The sequence below is a fragment of the Phyllobates terribilis genome, unplaced genomic scaffold (genome assembly GCF_046119375.1).
Source record: "Phyllobates terribilis strain yellow unplaced genomic scaffold, ASM4611937v1 Scaffold_7__3_contigs__length_470593459, whole genome shotgun sequence".
Taxonomy (NCBI): domain Eukaryota; kingdom Metazoa; phylum Chordata; class Amphibia; order Anura; family Dendrobatidae; genus Phyllobates; species Phyllobates terribilis.
Window position 1 is genome coordinate 411,306,350 of NW_027362767.1, and position 23,474 is coordinate 411,329,823.

The window sequence follows — 23,474 nt, forward strand, 5'->3', positions numbered from 1 at the left end:
GAGCAAGGGGCTGCGCCACATAAAATGTCAGAGCCTCCGGTTTCTAGCTGAGGGTCGTTTCCTGCCTCCACTAGTTCGGGGACCGGTCTCCCCCTTTGGCCTGACCCCTCCACGCAGGTGGATTCGGGCGTGCGGTGGCGACTCGCCCGTCCGCACCCCTGGGATCCCTTCATTCCTCGTTCCTGGAGCCTTCTCTGCTCCTCTTCCTTCCTTCTCCCTCTTGCAGGCCTGGGCCTCTGTTACTAGGCCCGCCTCCGGAGCAGAGCTCATGCAGAGCCCCTGCTCCCTGCCACTTCTGCTCAGACTTCTCTGCACTGAACTAAGATACTTTTATACTCCCTTCTCAATGCACCCAGGAACTGCTTCCTCCCTGCTCCTGCACTGCAGGGTTCCCCTTCCTCAGTGTTCCCTCCCCCCACTCCAGCCAGGGACAGGGACTGTCGTGCCCATCTCAGGGGCATATTGGTCGCCCTGCCCCACGGCAATGTGGTGTAATGCATGCAGGTGTCGGGTCCTGATCCACACTCCATCCTTATCTGAGAGTGAGATATCACACCTCTGGGTGAGGTGCAATACGTCTGTAGCAACCGAGCCCTCGGTGCTACAGTTCCATTTATCTTCAGCCTAGGTGACGTATTGTGATACAGGGCCGTGATTTTGGCTATAAAAGGGTCCCCTAGACCCCTACCCCAAGCTTTTTAAGAGAATCATATATGGCGTGCCAGGAGACTCTATGGAATGCTTTCTCAGCATCCAACGAGAGTATCTACTTACAAATTTTTAACTGCATCTAGCCCAGGAAATACTTTGTGCCTAGTAGCAGTGTCTGCTAGTCAGCGGATTATCCCGGCTGTTAAGCAAGCTACACCACCTGTAGTTTGGACACTTAATTTTTTCAAAGGAAATGCTTCGGGACCACGGGATACTTAGTGAAGAGCATCAGGAGGCACCCCAAGGCATAGGGGCTGGGACTGGCACTAGGATGCCTTGCGGTGGACAGCCGAGCTCGATCCTTATAAAAGCTTTTTAACTGCAGCAGCTTTAGTGGACGCTACTGGAGCTGGAATTACGCGGCTGCTGGCATGAGACTTGCCCTCCAATAGATCCTTGTAAATGGATTTAAAGTGTATTCATTCAAATTAGAGGGACAATTTAAATTAAAAAGCTTAGAGCTGCCTCCACCACAGGGGGGCTCTCTCGACCCACCAGCGGACAGGCACCAGTATTGGGAGAGGGGGGCTGGCCGTCAGGGTTCACCGCGGCTCTGGCACAAACCCGGCGACACGGAGGTGGCACGGGCAGGAGCGGACTGGCCGTCTCGGCTTCTCACTTTTTGGATTTTAGAAGGGCATGACATGCCTATATCTGTGTCTCCCCCTCCTTTTACTCCTCCACCTCTTTTCTTTTCGCATGACTATATGTACTTGTCACTTTTCCATGTGTTAGTTGTGTCTTCTGAGCAGTTTGTCAGCTTTTGGACACCTTTGAAGGTGTTTTCTATGTGTTTCTATGTGTTTTTGTTTGCCTGCCATTGGTTTTAACGGTGTTCGAAGGTGTTCGACGAACAGTTCGACGAACAGTTCGGCGAACACACGGGTGTTCGGCGAACCGAACCGAACTCGAACACTACGGGGGTGGCTCAACACTACTTCTAACCACATCCTAGCCTGCTCTAGTTTGTTTTTATCTTTCGACCATCCTGTCCAATTGCAGATATATGTCTCCCATTCCTGATCTTCCAGATTTCCCCACTTTCCCATACCAAATTTCCTCAATATTATTTCACATCCTTCTACTGCTTCTTTCCCTTTCAGTCTCTCCACTATCTCACATGCTGGAACTGGGGCCATGCCCTTTAGGTTAGTCAATTCCTTACTGATGCCAGTCCCCATGACTGCAACCACTGTGCCAGAGTTACCGCAGAACTCTCTTCAGCACACCTAGAGCCTCTCAGACTCTAAATTTGATCCCGTCCCAGTCTCCTTTGATCCTCGAAAGATGGATCCGATCCTGTCCCAGTCTCCTCTGAGCCTCAGAAGACAGATCTTTAAGGAAGCACTAACACCGATTTTCCAGCCCTGTGAGCTAGGGAGATACTTACACACAACCAAACAAATAACAACACCAAGCCTACTGCTCCACCTACTATTGCAATTATTTCTGCATGATCATATAACAATTCCTAGTTCAAAGGTTTTCCTTCTACACCTTGTAAAGGTGACAATTATATCTGCAATAACTGTTACTTTTTATACTATATGTTTCCCCGTCTGGGTATACAGGCTGAGCAAGAACTTCAACTACTATGATTTTCCCTCTCTTGAGCTTACACAAAACACAACACAGACACTGAGGACAACGTTTCTGATTCATCAAAAACGATTTAACAATATGTCAATCATTCAATGCACACTGCACAATCGCTTATATTAATCCCCCTGCTGTATTCGGGCTAAAAACTGCATTCTGTTACCTCTTTCTTGAGGGTGCCCTTATCAATTTACAGGGGAATTTAATACCCTCAGAGTACTACCTTACCGTGAAGGATTCCTCTGTTATAGGCAATCACACTTCCCTGGTCCTCTTACGGACCGATTTTCCTCTCCACCACATGTGAAGCGACACACCTAACGGGATCCCTTATCAAGCAGAGACCGTAGTCCCTTATTGGTCATTCAAAAATCATTCAGTCACACATTCAAAGATCCTCATAGTTTACAATATCATACCAGACATTTATGACATAGAAAAAACAAACAACATAAAACAATCCTCCGAATCCTGAAATATACAGAAAAACTGCATAGGTGCCTAATCCCGACACGCTGGGCAAGGTTGGTTACTCGTCATTTCATTCAATTATCATTTCACTGTCATTCAATCGTCAATTATACATCTAAAAACCATATTGAAACACATAAGACACAAATTCAATCACTGGCAAGGGTTCAAAAATGATTGTCTTGTTAGGACCACCAATTACCCATCCTGGAGCCCTCTAGATAGTACTGAATTATTAGTAATACAATGGATTACATACCGCAGATTATATTCAGTAATTTCCAGAGAGATCCTTGTTGACGGGTCCAGAGGAGGTCCGGTTGTGACAATCCCAGTGTAGTATCGGCATCTCTGCCCCCTGACAGGCAGAGACGCCGTCCCTCTTACCGCCGCGCTGCCTGCCCGGCGTCCTCCGGCGCTCCTGCTTCTGCTGCTGCCGGCGCATGCAGCTTCCCGGGCACTGTGCTTAAAGGGGCCACGCGCGCCATCCTAAGGAGTCCCTGGCCAATGGACCTCTCATATAAATGGGACCTCCTCCAAAATGGAGGAGCCCGTGCAATGTTGTAGCTTTGTGTGTTAAACTCTGATACAGCCCTCAGGTCCCACTGCTAGCCTGACTACCTGTCCAGTCCGCGAGCCTGACTACCAGTCCAGTCCGCCAGCCTGACTACCAGTCCAGTCCGCCAGCCTGACTACCATTCGAGTCCACCAGCCTGACTACCAGTTCAGTACGCCAGCCTGACTACCAGTCCTGTCCGCCAGCCTGACTACCAGTCCTGTCCGCCAGCTTGTCTACTCTCCAGCCCGACAGTCTGTCTACAGTCCAGTCCACCAGTCTGTCTATGGGCCCTGCACGCCTACTTACCTGGAAGCACCTGCCTCTTACCTGCCGTGCCTACCAGCCAGCCTACCTGGAGGCTCCTGCTTGTTACCTGCCGTGCCTACCAGTCAGCCTACCTGGAGGCTCCTGCTTGTTACCTGCCGTGTCTGCCAGTCCGTCTACCCGGATCACCCATCGGCCTGCCTGCCGTGCTCATCTGCTGTACCAGTCTGTCCCTGCCTTCTGACACGTGGAAGTCACCTGCTCTCATAAAAGGTCTGGCCCAGAGTATCACCTGGTCCCTCTGCTCGGTCCTTCCCTGGTCACAGAGTCGATTGAGCCGCCATACGACCTTGGTCAGTCCGAGTTGATACCTAGTTACGCCCCTCTGGTCTCTCCTTGCACCGCAGCACAGAGGTTCCACTACCCGGATCCGTAACAGTTTGCACGGGCCATGGAACCTGATGGCCCCCAGGCAACTTCACTTGCTGACCAGCACCAGGAGGTTTCTCGTCAGAGATCCCAACAGGAAACCATCCTGACCTACCTGCGGTCAGTCAACTCTCGCCTGGACATGCTTTCTGTCCCACCTGTGCCCACCTCGAATCGAGCGACACCCGCTCCGGCAGCGCCACTGCCTATCAATACCACTTCATCCAGCCTAGGACCCCGGCTTTCTGCAAACTCCTCATTTTGGAGGTGACCCCGTCTTATGTCGGGGCTTTCTGAACCAGAGCACGCTGCACTTTGAACTTATGGCACATCAGTTTCCCTCTGACCGGGCCAAGGTGGCGTTCATCATGTTTCACCTCACCGGGGAAGCATTGGCATGGCTAAACCCTCTATGGGAGAGAGGGGATTTCCTGGTGTCCGATCTTCCGGCTTTCCTCACTGCCTTCCGGAGGGTCTTCGATGAACCTGGACGAAGGATTTCTACTGCCTCCTCATTGCTCCATATCCGCCAAGGGAGACTCACCGTGGGCCAGTATGCCATACGGTTCTGTACCCTCACTTTTAAGCTTGCCTGGGACAACGAGGCCCTGGTGTCCACCTTCTGGGAGAGTCTTTCCGGTCGGATTAAGGACGAGTTAGCCAGCCGGGACATTCCTACCACCCTGGATGACCTGGTGTCACTAGCTACCTGGATTGATATCAGTTTCCTAGAACATGCTAAGGAGACTACCCGGGAGAGAAGATTTCCTCGTCTTGCTCCTGTTTCCTGAAACTGGCTTCCCAACCAGCAACTCCCCGGGCACGCTCGCCCGAAACTATGCAGATCGACCAGACCAAGATGGTCAAGAAACACGCCGAGCCGAGGAGAGCTGTTTCTACTGTGGTAGTAAGAAGCACCTGATCCGTTCCTGTCCGGTGAAGCCGGGAAACTCCAGTGCCTAGGATCGCTCAGAGAGGTCATCCTAGGCAAGAGTAAATCCTCTCTGTTCTTGACTTTGTCTGTCTCTATCTCCTGTGGAGAGAACCGCTTCATTGAAACAGCACATCTGGATTCTGGAGCCGCTGGGAATCTCATTTCCCAGTCCCTTGTAGAGAAGTATCAGATTCCTACCAAACCTCTGGCTGAACCATTGGCAGTCGCTTCCGTGGATGGAAGACTCCTTCCAGTGACCATCTTGCTCGTCACAGAGCCCGTAACCCTGCAGGTGGGAATGCTGTACTCAGAGAGGATCTCCTTCCATGTGCTTTCTGGACTCTCTCACCCCCTTTTGCTAGGTCTACCCTGGCTACAGAGACATGAACCCATTCTGAATTGGCAATCCGGTGAGGTGCTCCGTTGGGGGCAGGATTGCCATGAGACCTCCCTGGTTCCGGTTCGCCCGGGTCGACCTCCATCTACTCCGTTAATTTACCTGGTCTACTGGCACCTTACTGGTCCTATGCAGATGTCTTCGACAAGAAGGAGGCAGAGACACTGCCACCTCATAGGCCATATGATTGCCCTATCGACCTGGTACCCGGTGCCACTCAACCCCGTGGGCTTATCTACCCCTTGTCGCTGACCGAAACCCGGGCCATGTCGGAGTACATCGAAGAAAATCTGGCTAGGGGATTCATCCGGAAATCTTCTTCCCCCGGCTGGAGCCGGATCCTTCTTCGTAAAAAAGAAAGATGGTTCACTATGCCCCTGTATCGATTATAGAGGACTCAACCAAATTACTATCAAAAACAAATACCCCCTGCCGCTCATCTCTGAGCTGTTCGACCGGCTTAAAGGTGCGAATATCTTCACCAAGCTCGATATTTGTCGGGTGTATAACTTGGTCCCGATCCGCCAAGGAGACGAGTGGAAGACGGCATTCAATACCCGGGACGGTCACTATGAATACCGTGTGATGCCCTTCGGTCTCTGTAATGCTCCCGCCGTCTTCCAAGAATTAGTTAACGACATCTTCCGTGACCTCTTTTATTCTTGCATGGTGGTGTACCTGGACGACATCTTGGTCTTCTCTCCAGATCTTCCTACACACCGGAGGGATGTTCGTCAGGTACTGCTTAGGCTCAGGCAGAATCACCTATATGCAAAATTTGAGAAATGCCTCTTCGAGCAGACCTCTCTAAGACAGGTCTACGGATTGACCCTGAGAAGGTCTCTGCTGTCTTAAAGTGGCTCCCCGTGCAGAGGGGTGTAAGACGATTCCTGGGCTTCGCCAACTATTACCATCTCTTCATCCCATATATCTCTTCCCGGACTGCTCCCATCTCTGCGCTCACCCGAAGCAGAGGAGGCCTTCCTCTCCTTAAAACTAGCCTTCTCTTCTGTCCCTGTGCTGCACCATCCGGATAGCAGCAAACAGTTCTTTCTGGAGGTTGATGCTTCCTCTTCCGGAGCCAGAGCGGTGCTCACCCAGAAGTCTTCATCCGGGAGAATGGTAACCTGCGGCTTCTTCTCCAAGCTTTTCTCCTCGTCTGAGCGCAACTACTCCATAGGAGACCGAGAACTGCTAGCCATCAAATTGGCGCTGGAGGAGTGGCATTACCTGCTCGAGGGGACTCTGCACCCGGTGGTCATCTATACTGACCACAGAAACCTGGCATATCTACAGAATGCCGAAAGGCTCAAACCGCGTAAGGCCCGGTGGTCTTTGTTCTTCGCCCGCTTCAACATTACCCTACATTACCGCCCGGCGGACAAGAACATTAAAGCCGAGGCCTTGTCCCGATCCTTCCTGTCTTCCGATCAAGGGGAGGAGCCTATGCATATCATCGATCCCTCCAAAGTAATGAATGTGGCCCCCTTGGACCTGTCTCGTCTCCCACCCCGGAAGACGTTTGTAGCTTTTCCAGATCGTAAGAAGGTTCTTCACTGGGGTCATTCATCCAATCTAGCCGGCCATGCTGGCCGGAAGAAGACCTTCCTGCTCATTACCCGGCATTACTGGTGGCCTACCCTGTGCCAGGATGTGGTAGACTTCATCACGGCCTGTTCGTACTGTGCCCGCAACAAGGTTCCCAGACATCTTGCAGCCGGCTGTCTCCTGCCTCTTCCTGTACCTGTTGCCTGGTGGCATCACATTGCTATGGACTTTTTTACTGATCTCCCTGTTACTGCTGGTTGTACGGTCATTTGGGTGGGCGCTAACCGCTTTTCTAAAATGGTCCATTTCATCCCTCTGCCTGGTCTCCCGTCTGCATCTGTGCTGGCTAAGGACTTCATCCATCATATTTTTCGCCTCCACTGCCTACCCCTCCACATTGTGTCTGATCGGGGGGGTCCAGTTCACTTTGCACTTCTGGAAAGCTACGTGTAAGCTGCTAGATGTCACCCTGGCTTTCTCCTCTGCTTACCATCCGCAGTCCAATGGCCAAGTGGAACGTATTAACTAGATCCTTACCAGCTTCCTCCGGCACTTCGTCAACGCTCACCATACCAATTGGGTGGAGCTCCTACCATGGGCCGAGTTCTCCTATAACAACCATGAGAGCGAATCTTCTTCCAAGTCCCCATTCTCTGTGATCTGCGGTCAACATCCCCGGATTCCGTTTCCCGTTTCCGCTTCAGTGGACAACCCTGCCGCGGAGTCTCTGGTCAGCAAATTTTCTACTATTTGGGAGGACACTAGATCCGCACTTCTTCAGTCCTCAGAGCGGATGAAGAAACATGCTGATAAGAGACGTCTGGATCCGCCTCAATTCCGTCCGGGAGACAAGGTTTGGCTCTCCTCCAAACATGTTCGTCTCAAAATACCCTCCTATAAGTTGGATCCACGGTTCATCTGTCCATTTGAAGTCCTCAAGCAAATCAACTCAGTAGCCTTCAAGTTAAAACTCCCGGCCACCTTAAGGATTCCCGACTCCTTCCACGTATCTCTCCTCAAACCAGTTGTGCTTAATTCTTTTTCCGACAATCCAGGTACATCCCCAGCTCCGGTCTCCGCTGAGGACGTCTATGAGGCAGAGAACATTCTGGCCACCAAGAGGGTATGAGGGAAAACCTTTTTTCTGGTGGATTGGAAGGGGTTTGGCCCAGAGGAGAGAACATGGGAACCCAGGGAGAACATCCACGCCCCGCTTCTCCTTAAAAAATATCTTTAAGGCCTAAAAAAGAGGGGGCTTAAAGGGGGGGTACTGTAGTATTGGCATCTCGGCCCCCTGACAGGCAGAGACGCCGTCCCTCTTACCGCCGCGCTCCCCACCCGGAGTCCTCCGGCGCTCCTGCTTTGGCTGCTGCCAGCGCGTGCAGCTTCCCGGGCACTGTGCTTAGGGCGCGCACGCGCGCGCTCCCTCCCTCTTAAAGGGGCCGCGTGCCGTCCTAAGGAGTCCCCGGCCAATGGCCGGAGGACCTCTCATATGTATGGCACCTCCTCCAAAATGGAGGTGCCCATGCAAGGTTGCAGCTTTGTGTCCTAAACTCTGCTTCAGCCCTCAGGTCCCGCTGCTAGCCTATATACAATACCTCCTTACAGTTTAATAAACAATTTAGACAAATTAGTCATCTGTTATTTAATAGCAAATATTTTATTACAATTTATTCAACACAGCAAAACAGAAAAAAAATAAAAAACACAGCCCCTAAAAAATTCCCATAAAACCACAAGGGTGGTGTGGTCCACCATCATCTTATTGGCAAAAGGTAATACATTATACAGTTAAATTTAGTATATATCAGCATCAATAATATATTCACTGCATTATGTAAACTAGTGCATTTGATTGAATACAGGGAGGTCTATATGAGATCCCATCTACTGTGGTCCATTATACAGGGTAACCCAATATACAACATCATTCCAAGCATATAGTAATAAATTTGCATGCACTATTAGTTGCACAATCCCATAAAGTATAAGACCCCACAGTATCAGTAATAGTGAACTTACAAGCAGAGTTTGTTAAACAATCCCTCAAAGTATATAATAACACATTATAATGCAGATTATAAATCAATAAATAGGCTAGATTATCATCAAAAAGTATATTGCATAATTGCAACAGATGTAGTTATTGTATATATTGCCTATTGTAACCATCACTAATATATATATATTCCTCCCCATAAGTCAAATACACAGTAGATGAAAATACAGACCAGATGCCATGGCAGTATCCACACACCATCCAAGCACCCCAACGCACGTTTTGCATATGTTGCTTCCTCGGGGAGTACTTGGGGCAGTGAATGGTCAAGTCATATACAGTACAGACCAAAAGTTTGGACACACCTTCTCATTTAATGATTTTCCTGTATTTTCTTGACTATGAAAATTGTACATTCACACTGAAGGCATCAAAACTATGAATTAACACATGTGGAATTATATAGTTAACAAAAAAGTGTGAAACAACTGAAAATATGTCTTATATTCTAGGTTCTTCAAAGTAGCCACCTTTTGCTTTGATGACTGCTTTGCACTCTTGGCATTCTCTTGATGAACTTCAAGAGGTAGTCACCAGAAATGGTCTTCCAACAATCTTGAAGGAGTTCCCAGAGATGCTTAGCACTTGTTGGCCCTTTTGCATTCACTCTGCGGTCCAGCTCACCCCAAACCATCTCGAATGGGTTCAGGTCTGGTGACTGTGGAGGCCAGGTCATCTGGCGTAGCACCCCATCACTCTCCTTCTTGGTCAGATAGCCCTTACACAGCCTGGAGGTGTGTTTGGGGTCATTGTCCTGTTGAAAAATAAATGATGGTCCAAATAAACGTAAACCGTATGGAATAGCATGCCGCTGCAAGATTCTGTGGTAGCCATGCTGGTTCAGTATGCCTTCAATTTTGAATAAATCCCCAACAGTGTCACCAGCAAAGCACCCCCACACCATCACACCTCCTCCTCCATGCTTCACGGTGGGAACAAGGCATGTAGAGTTCATCCGTTCACCTTTTCTGCGTCACACAAAGACACGGTGGTTGGAACCAAAGATCTCAAATTTGGACTCATCAGACCAAAGCACAGATTTCCACTGGTCTAATGTTCATTCCTTCTGTTCTTTAGCCCAAATAAGTCTCTTCTGCTTGTTGCCTGTCCTTAGCAGTGGTTTCCTAGCAGCTATTTTACCATGAAGGCCTGCTGCACAAAGTCTCCTCTTAACAGTTGTTGAAGAGATGTGTCTGCTGCTAGAACTCTGTGTGGCATTGACCTGGTCTCTATTCTGAGCTGCTGTTAACCTGCGATTTCTGAGGCTGGTGACTCGGATAAACTTATCTTCAGAAGCAGAGGTGACTCTTGGTCTTCCTTTCCTGGGGTGGTCCTCATGTGAGCCAGTTTCTTTGTAGAGCTTGATGGTTTTTGCAACTGCACTTGGGGACACTTTCAAAGTTTTCCCAATTTTTCGGACTGACTGACCTTCATTTCTTAAAGTAATGATGGCCACCCATTTTTCTTTAATTAGCTGCTTTTTTCTTGCCATAATACAAATTCTAACAGTCTATTCAGTTGAACTATCAGCTGTGTATCCACCCGACTTCTTCACAACACAACTGATGGTCCCAACCTCATTTATAAGGCAAGAAATCCCACTTATTAAACCTGACAGGGCACACCTGTGAAGTGAAAACCATTTCCGATGACTACCTCTTGAAGCTCATCAAGAGAATGCCAAGAGTGTGCAAAGCAGTCATTAAAGCAAAAGGTGGCTACTTTGAAGAATGTAGAATATCAGACATATTTTTCGTTGTTCCACACTTTTTTGTTAAGTATATAATTCCACATGTGTTAATTCATAGTTTTGATGCCTTCAGTGTGAATGTACAATTTTCATAGTCATGAAAATATAGAAAAATCTTTAAATGAGAAGGTGTGTCTAAACTTTTGGTCTGTACTGTATAGCTATCAGAGGGGGTTGGGCCAGTTTCTATGCCCTATTGCATATACTTTGAATAAATAGGTAGGTGTTGGTTAACCATAATCAATTACCTTTAAAATTGCCGGCATAATGCTGTATGTAATGTTGGTCATGATGCATGTAATGGCGCGGCCATGCTGCCTGTCACGCATTGCTCACCCGAGGCCGGCGTCCCGGAAGTCAGACTGTGCAGACAGCCGACTGGACGCCAGAACTAGGGGAGGCGACGCCGCAGAACAGGCGCGCACACACCATAAGGCTTGAGACACCATTTTGGTCATGAGCACAAAGTGCCGTTACCACCGCACATAGAAAGACATCATTTATTTATAGAACATGATTTTATCTTGAATATAACATGATGTCAACACATTATGATAACATAATCTAAGACATTATCAGATACGTGAGTGTTGTAAAATATCAATTATCAAGATTATTTTGTATTGTGCAGCGACAAAAATCAGGATTTAAAATGTACATCTTATTGGTATACGCAACAGCAAGTCATAGAGTCATATCAAAGGTTATAAATTCCGATAATACTATTTATGAACTATAGTTATGTCACCCTCTTTTGACTTTTTCAAAGTTAATAAAGATTAAAGCATACATCATATTGGCATACATGGCAAGAGTTGTCTAATTTTATTTTTACAAATTCTATTATTGCTGCTTAGATCTTGAATCATGATTCCTTAATCTTTTCTCCCTCTTGTGGCTTTATCCAGAATTACAGGAGTTAAAAAAATTCTTAAAGTTGCAATCTGGAGGTACAGACAATATATTATAAATACAGATATTATTGTCACCAAGGGTACTGATGACCAGCCACGGATTGTCATAAGGAATTATGCATATATCAAATATATTAGCATACACTCATCATATATTATCAGTTGTATTTAATTTAGACCTACTCTAGATAAATATAGATGGCAAGTCAACCATAATATGAACAGTATAGATATTTTTATTACATGCACACATATTATAATATATGCAAAATCATGGCACTAATCGACAATCATCAGTAAACAGCAGACACCATAGAATAACCAACTTATGTCCCCAATACATAGCCATCCATGTTAGACCATTATTAAAAAATATATTATTGATAAGAGATATATAGCGTCACATAACTTCAAGTTTCATAAAGTCTCAAGAAATCTCGAAAGGGTCTCACCATACAGCTATACTATCCTATCCGTTAATTACAATTATTTATACCAAAAATAAGATAAGATAAGATAAGATATACTTTATTTATCCCGGAGGAAATTGCGGTATCACAGCAGCAGAACACAGATCTCGAACATGACACATATGATAACATAACATTTGGAATGCTTTAGACATTGCTTTTCAGACATTTGTTAAACACCCCCATAGCTGTTGGAACAAACGATCTCCTGTATTTTTCCTTTTTACACCTTAGTTGTATTAGGCAATTGCTGAATGTGCTCTTCTGTTTCGCAAACAGTTCATAAAGCGGGTGTGTGTTGTTGCCCATTATAGCTCTGCACTTCTTCTTAATCCTATCCTCTACCACCTCTTCAAAAGTCCCAAGCTGTAGGCCCACCGTCGCGCTAGCCTTCTTTATAAGTTTGTTGAGCTTGTTGGCGTCAGCAACACGCACACTGTTACCCCAGCAAATTATTGCCGCAAAGGTGGCACTAGCCACAATGGATTGGTAGAACACCTCAAGCATTTTGCCACACACATTAAAAGACCTTAACTTCCTTAGGAAGTACAATCTACTCATCCCCTTCTTGTAGACCTTCTCCATGTGGCACTTCCAGTCTAGCTTGCTATCCAGGTAAACCCCCAAATATTTGAAACTGTCCACCATCTCCACATCCTGACCGTCAATGGTAACAGGTAGGCATACCTTCTTGCACCTTCCATAGCTCATCACCAACTCCCTGGTTTTCTTAACATTTAGTTCTAGATGGTTAGCCTGGCACCATACTACAAAGTCCGCAACCACCCTTCTATATTCCTCTTCATCCTAGTCCTTCCCAATACCGCCAACTATCACAGAGTCATCCGAGTACTTCTGGAGGTGACAACGGTCTGATTTATGCTGAAAGTCAGCTGTGTACAATGTAAAGAGGAATGGCGACAGCACTGTTCCCTGCGGGGCTCCGACACTGCTCAGTACACTATCTGATGTAGCCGTCCCCCACCTAACAAACTGTGGCCTATCCGACAGGTAGTCAATTATCCAATTCACAAGTCCCTCATCCACCGCCATTTTAATCAACTTTCCACGCAGTAAGAGTGGCTGTAATGTGTTGAACGCACTAGAGAAATCAAAGAACAAAGCACGCACAGTGGTTCCATCATTGTCCAAAAAGGAATGTACTGTTTGTAGCAGATACGCTACAGCATCGTCCACCCCCAGTCCCTGCCGGTACGCAAACTGAAGAGCATCAGTATGCGCGATCACCCTCGGACACAAGTGAGCAAGTACTATTCTCTCCAAGGACTTCATCGCATGCGATGTTAAGGCCACCGGTCTATAGTCCCCCGGGGAAGCCGGGAAGGTAGTCTTGGGAACCGGCACCAGGCAGGAAGTCTTCCATAAAACTGGTACTCTCTTTGATTGTAAGCTCTGGTTAAAGAGATGCTGGAAGACAGTACACAACTCATTTGCACACACTCTGAGGACACGTGGACTGAGACCGTCAGGCCCTGCTGCTTTGCCAATGGCCAGCTTACTAAACTGGTCCCTCACGTCATTTTTGGAGACCGAGAAATGATCTATTTCACCCCCTGTTAATTTAGCTAGTTGTTCCCCGGCCTCCTCCCCCTTCCCTGCTGCTACCGCACCTTTATTGCTGAATCTATTGAAGAACTCATTCATTTCATTAGCCATTCTAAGTCCACTACCCCCCCTGCTCCGACCTTGCCTTAAACCCAGTCACTAGCTTCATTCCAGCCCACACCTCTCTGGAGCTTTTTTTGTGCAAATTGATTTTCTAATTTAACTCTGAATGCCTCACGGGCAATCTTAATTTTCCCCTTTAGGTCTCGCTGTATAATTTTCAATGCCTCCTTGTCCTTCCTTTTAAAAGCCAGTTTTTTCATGTTTAGTAAATGTTTCAACTCTTTTGTAATCCATGGCTTATTGTTTGCATAACACCGAATCTCTTGAACAGGTACTACAATGTCCATACAGAAGTTGATGTAATCAGTAACTCTGCCAGTAATCTCATTAACATCACAATTCTCTTTCATGGTACACAACACCTCCCAGTCTGTACAATCAAAGCAGTCTTGTAACGCCTCTTCTGCTGCTGGACACCACTTCCTTATCTTTTTAATTGTCACTGGTTGTTTGCGGACGTCTGGTTGGTAAGCAGGAGACAATAGTATGAGGTTGTGGTCAGATTTCCCCAGGGGGGGTAATGCAGCCGATGAATAAGCATTCTTAACATTAGCAAAGAGGAGATCCAGTGTGTTGTTGTCCCGTGTAAGACATTTGACATATTGATAGAACTTTGGTATTGCAGATGAGATCTTTACTCGATTGAAATCCCCAGAAATTACAGTTAGAGAGTTTGGGTGTTTAGTCTGAAGCCGGGCCATCACCCCTGACAACACATCCCCAGCAGCCTCTGGGTTCGCAGATGGTGGTATATACATCACAACTACAATAACAAGAGTGAATTCTCTAGGCAGATAGTAAGGCCTGAGGCCCACTGCTAACAGTTCAATATTTGGACAGCAATGTTTCTCCTTAACAGTTACATGCCCCTGATTGCACCATCTGTTGTTAATGTAGAGTATCACTCCTCCACCTTTTTTCTTGCCGCATCTAACTCTCTCTCTATCAGCCCGAACCATTTGAAACCCTGGTACCGAGACACATGAATCTGAGACCTCCTCATGCAGCCAGGTTTCTGTAAAGCACATGAGACTGCATTCCCTAAACTCCTTCTGGGTCTTACTCAGAGCCAGCAGTTCATCCGACTTATTTCCCCGCGATCGTACGTTACCCATGATAAATGGCGCAAAGCTAATCATGTCATTTAAACCTTTTGGTTTTATCGTGTCCAGGGTTATGATCCTTTTAATTTCCTTTTGTTCTAACTTAATTTTTAGATTTCCACCTGTAGCTCCGAGATTCACCTTATCTATTCCTCTAAAACGCAACAGTCTCCAGTTACAGTTATGACATTCTTTAAAATGCTTAGGGATATTTTTAAGAGTAGTTATTTCTTCAGGTTTCGTACATTTAGCTGCATTCCTTATATCTTTAATGTGTTCAAGTATCCTCGAGATGTAAGTCCCACATAGATTAGATTGCATGGACATGTTGCCCAGTATATTATCCCGGTTGATCTACAATTAATAAAGTGAAAGATTTTATATAGTCGTTTTCCTGAAGAATCAGAGAATTCCTTTGCTCTATCGATTTGAAGACAAGCACCACATGATCCACATGAGAAACTACCGTGTTTTTGAGTTGTATTTCCAGCTAGCATATTTGGAGGTCTTGGGGGAATGTAGTGGCTTCTCACCAAAATATCCGTTAGAGTTTTTGACCTTTTTGGTGTTATAGATGGTTTAGGTGGAATTATCTGTCTTAAAACAGGATCAGAGCGGAGAATTGGCCAGAATCTGCTAATAATTTGGTACATCTCCCTCCATTGACTATGATAAGGGGTAATCAATCTCACCTTCTGATCATGTTTTTTGTCTTTGGATTTAAGGAGTTCATCCCTAGTTGTTTCTTTAGCTCTCTGGTAGCCTTTTTGAATAGTGTCATACCTATAGTGACGAGCACTAAAACGTTTTTTCTGTTCTACGGCCTGTTTTTCGAATAATTGGTCAGTAGAACAGATCAGTCGAGCTCTGGGGAATTGTCCAGTAGGTATGGATCTAATCACCTGAGGTGGATGGGATGATTTAGTACTTAAAAGCGCATTAACTGCTGTGCTTTTTCTAATAATATCAGTAGATATTTTACCACCTTCTTCCTTTTTGATTTTTAGATCCAGAAAATCAATTTCATCAGAGCTCCATGTGCTAGTAAGTTGAATGTTGCACTGATTATCATTAAGTTTTTGAAAGAACTGTTCCAATAATATTACATCTCCTTGCCATAGGATAAATAGATCATCAATAAATCTTACCCACATCTGAACAGCGCCATCTGTCTCCGTTGGATAAATAATATTATGCTCCCAATACCCCAGGAAGAGGCATGCATACGAAGGTGCACAAGACGCCCCCATTGCAGTACCTCTTTCCTGAAGGTATATCCTATCTTTAAATAGAAAGAAATTATGTCTTAAGACAAACCCAAGGAGCTGTATCAGCAATTGAACAAGATGGCGGTCCAGACGTGTGGTATGCAGATAGAATTCGACCGCCCTCAAGCCATCCTCATGTTTGATTGAGATATACAAAGACTCCACATCTGCTGTGGCCATTATGATGTCGCTATCAAAAGAAATATCTTGAAGCCTAACAAGCAGATCTGTGGAGTCCCTGATATAAGATGGTAAATCCTGCACCAGGGGCTTAAGGTAATGGTCTAAAAACCTGCAGGTAGGTTCACAAAGGCTATTGTTCCCTGATACAATGGGTCTACCGGTGGGTCAACAATGTCCTTGTGAACCTTTGGTAGGAGATATAAAGTTGGTATCACAGGGTTTGAAACAATAAAGCCATCATACACTGATTGAGGAATGATGTTTTATCTTTTGCATCATTGATTATTCTAATAAGGTCGCCATTAAAAAACGGTGTAGGATCTTTTTCCAATTTCCGGTAGCAAAGCTTATTGTTCATTTGTCTATATACCTCTTTTTCATATTTATTAATGGGCCATATAACAACATTTCCACCCTTGTCCGCTCTCTTGATCACCACATCGTCCATATTTTTGATTTCATTTAATGCAATCCTTTGACCACGACTCAAATTGTCATGTGTTCGTTTATTGGGGAGGTGTCTCAGTTCCTCCATTACCAGTTTTGTAAACAATTCTACAGTTGGACAAGCGGACAAGGGAGGACATGCCATAGACTGTTTTTTAATACATGCAGGGAATTTTGAGGCAGCACCCCTATCACCATCCTGTTCATCAAGGAGTGATTCAAGAATCTGAACTGCCTCTCTTTCATCTGATGAAGCCATTCTAAGGAATGGATCCTCAGATTTGGCAAAGTGTTTTTAAGAAGCAGTTTACGACTGAACAGGTTGACGTCTTTTATAGCAGTGAAACAGTCGAAATTTGACACAGGGGAAAAGGTTAGTCCTCTGCCCAAGACTTCAAGTTCTTCATTGGTAAAAATTCTATCAGAAAGATTAATTACCTTTAGTTCATCTTTTGCTGACGCTCCTTCCATATTGTTGCTGTCTTTTTTTTGGCTGTTATGCTGGAGGTATTTCTGGTTTCCATTCACCTTCCCTTTTCTGAACCTGGATCGTCCTCTGCGGTTATACTTTTGGCTAAAAAACGAACCGCAGCGTTTCTTTCATTTCAAGAGATGGAGTTATTCCTGGAAAGAGATCGTGTTCTTGGATTTCTTTGACCTTGATGCCATTTGAACACTCTATCATTTTGATAATCTGAAATATCAGGTTGGTATTTTTTCATTTTAAAATTCTTTAACTCCATCTCCAATTTATCATATTCTTTATTTGGTTCTCTATCAAATGTCTCCAGAGCTTCTTTAGAAGATTTAGTTTTTAATTCTTTTTGAATAGCCTCTATCTCCAGTTCGAGACTGTCGAGTAATTTTTTTGTCCTGACCAATAAGAAGTTCTATCATTGTATGGGAGCATCAATTTACATGCATCTTCCCAGAGTTGTTTAAAGTTAGCATCATCTACTGAATATGAGGGGAACAACTGGACACGAAGACCTCGAGGTGTAATTTCCTTACTTAGATATTCTTCAAGTATAGATTTGTTCCACCAGGTTTTTCTTCTTTTATAAAGGAGTTTCTTTAGATTTTGTTCTAACTCATAGCACTGCTGTATGGGTGGATCCGAACTCACATGACTTTCATTACCAAAAATATCTGCCAGCTGTGTTGCCCAGTTAGCATTGCGGCTGCGATAATCCATGTTGGATCCTAAATGCACACAAAACATAGAATTAATAACCATATAAAGGATATATAAATCCATAGATAAATCAAAAGGAGTGACCCAAATTGATAAAGTTTATATACAATACCTCCTTACAGTATAATAAACAATTTAGACAAATTAGTCGTCTGTTATTTCATAGCAAATATTTTATTGCAATTTATTCAACACAGCAAAACAGGAAAAAAATAAAAAACACAGCCCCTAAAATATTCCCATAAAACCACAAGGGTGGAGTGGTCCACCATTATCTTATTGGCAAAAGGTAATACATTATACAGTTAAATTTAGTATATATCAGCATCAATAGTATATTCACTGCATAATGTAAACTAGTGCATTTGATTGAATACAGCGAGGTCTATATCAGATTCCATCTACTGTGGTCCATTATACAGGGTAACCCAATATTCAACATCATTGCCAGTGTATAGTAATAAATTTGCTTGCACTATTAGTTGCACAATCCCATAAAGTATAAGAACCCACAGTATCAGTAATAGTGAACTTACAAGCAGAGTTTGTTAAACAATCCCTCAAAGTGTATTATAACACATTATAATGCAGATTATAAATCAATAAATAGGCTAGATTATCATCAAAAAGTATATTGCATAATTGCAACAGATGTATTGTATATATATTGTATACATGTTGTTATGATCTGCAACATGTACTAAGGAAAGATAGGGAAAAGCTGTCCCTACAGTAAGACTAAGCTGAATCCCTACGATGTAGCAGGCTGCCTGTTCCTAGTGAACAGACCCGCCTTAGTCCTCGGCTAGTCTGAACGAAGACCTATAGAATTAAGGGAGGGGTTCCTAAAGAACTAAGGACTGGGACAAAAATGTGACACCTCCTAAACAGAGAAGTTGTTGCAGAACACAAAAAGACAAACTGACAAAAATGTACTAGAGGTCCCAGAGGACCAAGTGAACTAACAGAGAAAGGCACCGAAGCAGCAGGCTAGAGAAACAGTCAAACACTGAAGTCCAGCACAGCCAGAAGGGCGGAGCTGGAATATAAAGGCAGATGGTCACGTGATCGCAAAACACAAGATAGAAAAAACAAACAGGAGGGTTTTAACAGTACCCCCTCTTTTATGAGGATCATCCGGATCCTCCAGGCCCAGGCCTATCTGGAAACCTCCTGTGGAAAGCTTTAACAAGCCTAGGAGCAGAGACATCATCCGTCCTTACCCAGGAGTTGTCTTCGGGACCGAAACCCTTCCAGGAGACAAGATACTGTAATCTCCCTCTATGCCATCTAGAATTCATGATACGAGAAATTTCATATTCGCTGTCTTCCACCACAGGAGGAACTGTGACAGTGCCGTCCCTATGAGATACATCAGCCTTTTTCAACAAGGAAACATGAAACACAGGATTAATCTTCCAGGAAGTAGGGACATCCAACCTAACAGCAGACGGGTTAACAACCTGAAGCACTTTAAATGGACCCACAAACTTAGGACCCAGTTTTTTAGAGGGAATCCTCAACCGCAGGTTCTTCGATGATAACCAAACCATGTCACCAACAGTAAACAAAACCTCTTAAACGTTTCCTGTCAAAATACTTCTTGGACTTCTTGTTAGCCTCTTGAAGGTTGCAACGTATATTGGTCCAAACTCTCTCCAAATCACCGGAAAAATTCTCCTCCTCCGGCACCGCCGACCCCAGTTTGGAGAACGAACCAAAAGACGGATGTCTCCCAGTACAACAAAAAAAGAAGAACACCCAGCAGAGGAGGACGTTTGATTGTTAAGAGCAAATTCTGCGAGAGGCAGAAACTCAGACCACACCTCTTGATTGTCCACAACAAAACAATGCAAAAACTGTTCAACATCCTGGTTCTTTCTTTCAGTCTGTCCATTAGACTTAGGATGATAACCAGACGAAAATGACAAATGGACTCCCAACCAGTAACAAAAAGCACGCCAAAAGCGAGCCACAAACTGAGGTCCTGTATCAGAAACAATATCTGTGGGAACGCCATGGAGCTCGACAATCTCCTTAACAAACGCCTTAGCGAGTGTCTTGGAGCAGGGCAACTTAATGAATGGAACCAAATGACACATCTTAGTAAAATGGTCCACGACCACCCAGATGACAGTAAAACCCTCGGACACCGGAAGATCAGTAATAAAATCCATTGTGATATGTGTCCAAGGCGCACTAGGAAACTCCAGAGGACAAAGCAGCCCCGCAGGAGTATGTGAAGCCTTTGACCTAGCACACACAGTACACTGACGCACCCACTGATGACTTCCTTCTGCCATCCAGGCCACCAAAAACTGCGACTGATAAGTCTCTTAGTCTCAGAAATTCCTGGATGACCTGCCAACCGAGACTCATGACACTCCACAAACAAATCTCTCCTAAAGGTTCTAGGCACGAACAACCTCCCATGGGGAGTGTTAGATGGAGCATCATCTTGAGCTTTCAGAATCCCTTTCTCCAAAACGGAGTCCAAAGCCGCCACCACAACTCCTTTCTGTAAAATGCTCTCCTCCTCCTCAGTACCGACCCTAGGAGAGAAGCTGCGAGATAAAGCATCGGCTTTAACATTATTAGTACCAGAGATATAGGTAACAGAAAAATGAAACCGAGAAAAAGAAAGTGCCCACCTAGCTTGACGGCATTCAAGTGCTTGGCAGCATCCAGATAGATCAAATTCTTATGATCTGTGAAAACCTGAATAGGAAATCTAGCACCTTCCAAAAAATGACGCCAGTGTTCAAACGCAAGTTTAATAGCCAGCAACTCCCGATTTCCAACATCATAATTCAGTTCGGTTTCCGAAATTTTTTTTTCGAAAAGAAGGCACAAGGATGTACTCCACCCTTGTTCTCAGGAGACAAAACTGTTCCGACCCCCACCGATGAAGCATCGACCTCGAACAAAAAAGGCTTGGTCTCATCAGGCTGCATAAGGATAGGGGCAGAACTGAACCTCTCTTTGAGATACTCAAACGCTTCAATGGCCTCAGTAGTCCACTGGGCCGTATTCGCACATTTCCTGGTGAGATCGGTTAGAGGTTTAACAATTACAGAAAAATTCTTAATGAATTTCCTGCAATAATTGGCAAAACCCAAAAATCTCTGTATAGATTTCAAACCAATAGGCCTAGGCCATTCCTGCACAGCCTGAACCTTCACAGGGTCCATCTCAAAGCCCTCGCTGGAGATAATGTAGCCCAAAAAAATAATTTTCTGCACAGCGAACTCACATTTCTCCAGTTTAGCAAAGAGTGAATTATCACTCAATAACTGAAAAACTTCACGTACACTCTGCCAATGGGACTCTAGATCTGGTGAATAAATCAAAATGTCATCCAAATACACAACCACATTCTTACCAATCAAAGGTCTCAGGATGTCATTAATAAGGTTCTGAAAAAATGCAGGTGCATTAGTAAGACCAAAAGGCATCACCAGATTCTCAAAATGACCTACCGGAGTGTTAAAAGCAGTTTTCCATTCATCACCCTCCTTCACTCGTAACAAATTGTATGCCCCCCGGAGATCAATTTTGGAGAACCACTTGGCTCCCACTAACTGGTTAAACAAGTCAGGAATTAACGGCAATGGGTAGGAATTGCGTACGGTAATCTTATTAATTTCACGAAAATCCAGACATGGACGTAAACCGCCGTCCTTTTTTTTTCACAAAGAAGAATCCAACTGCCACAGGCGACTTAGAAGGTCTAATGTGACCAGCAGCCAGGCTAGTCTCTATGTAATCCTCCAAGGCCTTTCTTTCAGGGATAGTCAGATTAAACAAGCGACTATTGGGAAGAATAGCTCATGGAACAAACTCAATGGCGCAATCATAATCCCTATGAGGAGGTAAAACTTGCGACTCCTCCTCCGAAAAAACCCTCCAAAAATCTTGAATAGGTACCGGTAATTCCCCTTTTTCCACAGCCGCAATGCGACCATTACAACATTTATCATAGCACTTCGCACTCCAAGACTTTATCATATTAGTAGATCAGTCCAGCAAAGGATTGTGCAGTTTTAACCAAGGCAATCCTAGTACAACTGGAGAGGGCAAATTATCCAAAACAACCAAGTCCAAAATTTCTTGGTGTACTCCATTGATAGTGAGGGGAAATGCAACAGTCTTGTGAGTAATACATTTCAAAGGAGTGTTATCAATTGCAATCGCAGAAATAGGTGATGACTAGAGATGAGCGTTGTTCTACTCGAACTGTTCGCCAATCTCAAATTCGAGCTGTTTTGGGCGGTGTTCGAGCCGGTCGGCGAACACGAACAATTTGAGAAAAATTCGGCTGTTCGAGGTTATGTTCGATAACTGTTCGTGCACCAAAATCATAACTGGATTTTTTCTCAGTAATGATGAAAATTAATGTTAATACGCAGTTTGAGTGTACAGCGGGGCGGGGGGAGGGGCAGGGGATGGATCTCTGCAGGAACAATGAAGATCTCCATTTTTTTTTCTCTTTCCCGCATTTGCAGTGGGGAGGTGCAATCTGTCAGCCTATCAGCAGCGCACACACGGAGCGAAGTGCTTTTTTTCACACAAGCAAGGGCATGTGTGATTGGCAGTGTATGTCACATGTCCTTGCCCTATAAGACCAAGCCATTTTCCCCGTCGCCACCATTTTCTCACTGCTGCAGCTGCGTGTTAGACGGCACCGCTGTTGCTGTGTGCGCTATACCTTGTTAATTTCAAGCCAATTTTCGCACAAATATACAGATAGCTTGGGAGTAGGGAATAGTTGTGATTGCAGTCCTTTTAAGGACTAGGTTACAGCATTTCCTACGACTTTTATCAGGCAGGTCTGTGCTCTTAAATAGATAGATTGTGGGAGTAAAGACTAATTGTAATTGGAGTCATTTTCAGGACTAGGTTACATCAGTTCCTATCAGTTTTTGCCAGGCAGGTCTGTGCCAGTGCTGTGCAAGTTTTTTTCACAGCATTTGGCTGAATCTAGCAAAGCTAATCCTTTTTGGCCTATTGCAGAGTGTGTTAGTCAGTGGAGTAGCCTATCTGTGTTGCAAGATATACCACCTGTGTATAGAATACCAATTTTTTTACTGCACCTAGTGAAGTAAAATCTTTTGGGCATAGCATCATTCTATTAGTCCATCTATACTGACCTCCATCAGGTTGCAAACTGAATATAATTTTTTTCTGCATCTAGCTCTGAAAAAATATTTGGGCTTCTAGCGGTGTGTGGGACTTGGTCTATTAGTCCATCTATACTGACCTCCATCAGGTTGCAAATTAAAAATAATTTTTTTCTTCATTTAGCTCTGAAAAAATATTTGGGCTTCTAGTAGTGTGTGGGACTTGTTCTATTAGTCCTTCTATACTGACCTCCAGCAGGTTGCAAATTGAATATAATTTTTTTCTGCATCTAGCTCTGAAAAAATATTTGGGCTTCTAGCGGTGTGTGGGACTTGGTCTATTAGTCCATCTATACTGACCTCC

The 23,474-nt window shown here is 44.8% G+C and overlaps 1 protein-coding gene across 1 annotated transcript in view; it reads right to left on the reverse strand.

Annotated features, from left to right (window-relative positions):
- Positions 1-17,266, reverse strand: part of LOC141155554 (olfactory receptor 5AP2-like) — a 55,843-nt gene extending 38,577 nt beyond the window's left edge. The window contains exons 1-5 of the mRNA XM_073642421.1: positions 16,991-17,266; positions 16,156-16,179; positions 15,590-15,799; positions 15,431-15,490; positions 14,906-15,251 (exon numbers count right to left, since the gene is read on the reverse strand). Coding sequence (XP_073498522.1) covers positions 14,906-15,251; positions 15,431-15,490; positions 15,590-15,799; positions 16,156-16,179; positions 16,991-17,266 — 916 coding nt within the window. The remainder of the gene's footprint in view (positions 1-14,905; positions 15,252-15,430; positions 15,491-15,589; positions 15,800-16,155; positions 16,180-16,990) is intronic.
- Between the last annotated feature and the right edge of the window lie 6,208 nt (positions 17,267-23,474).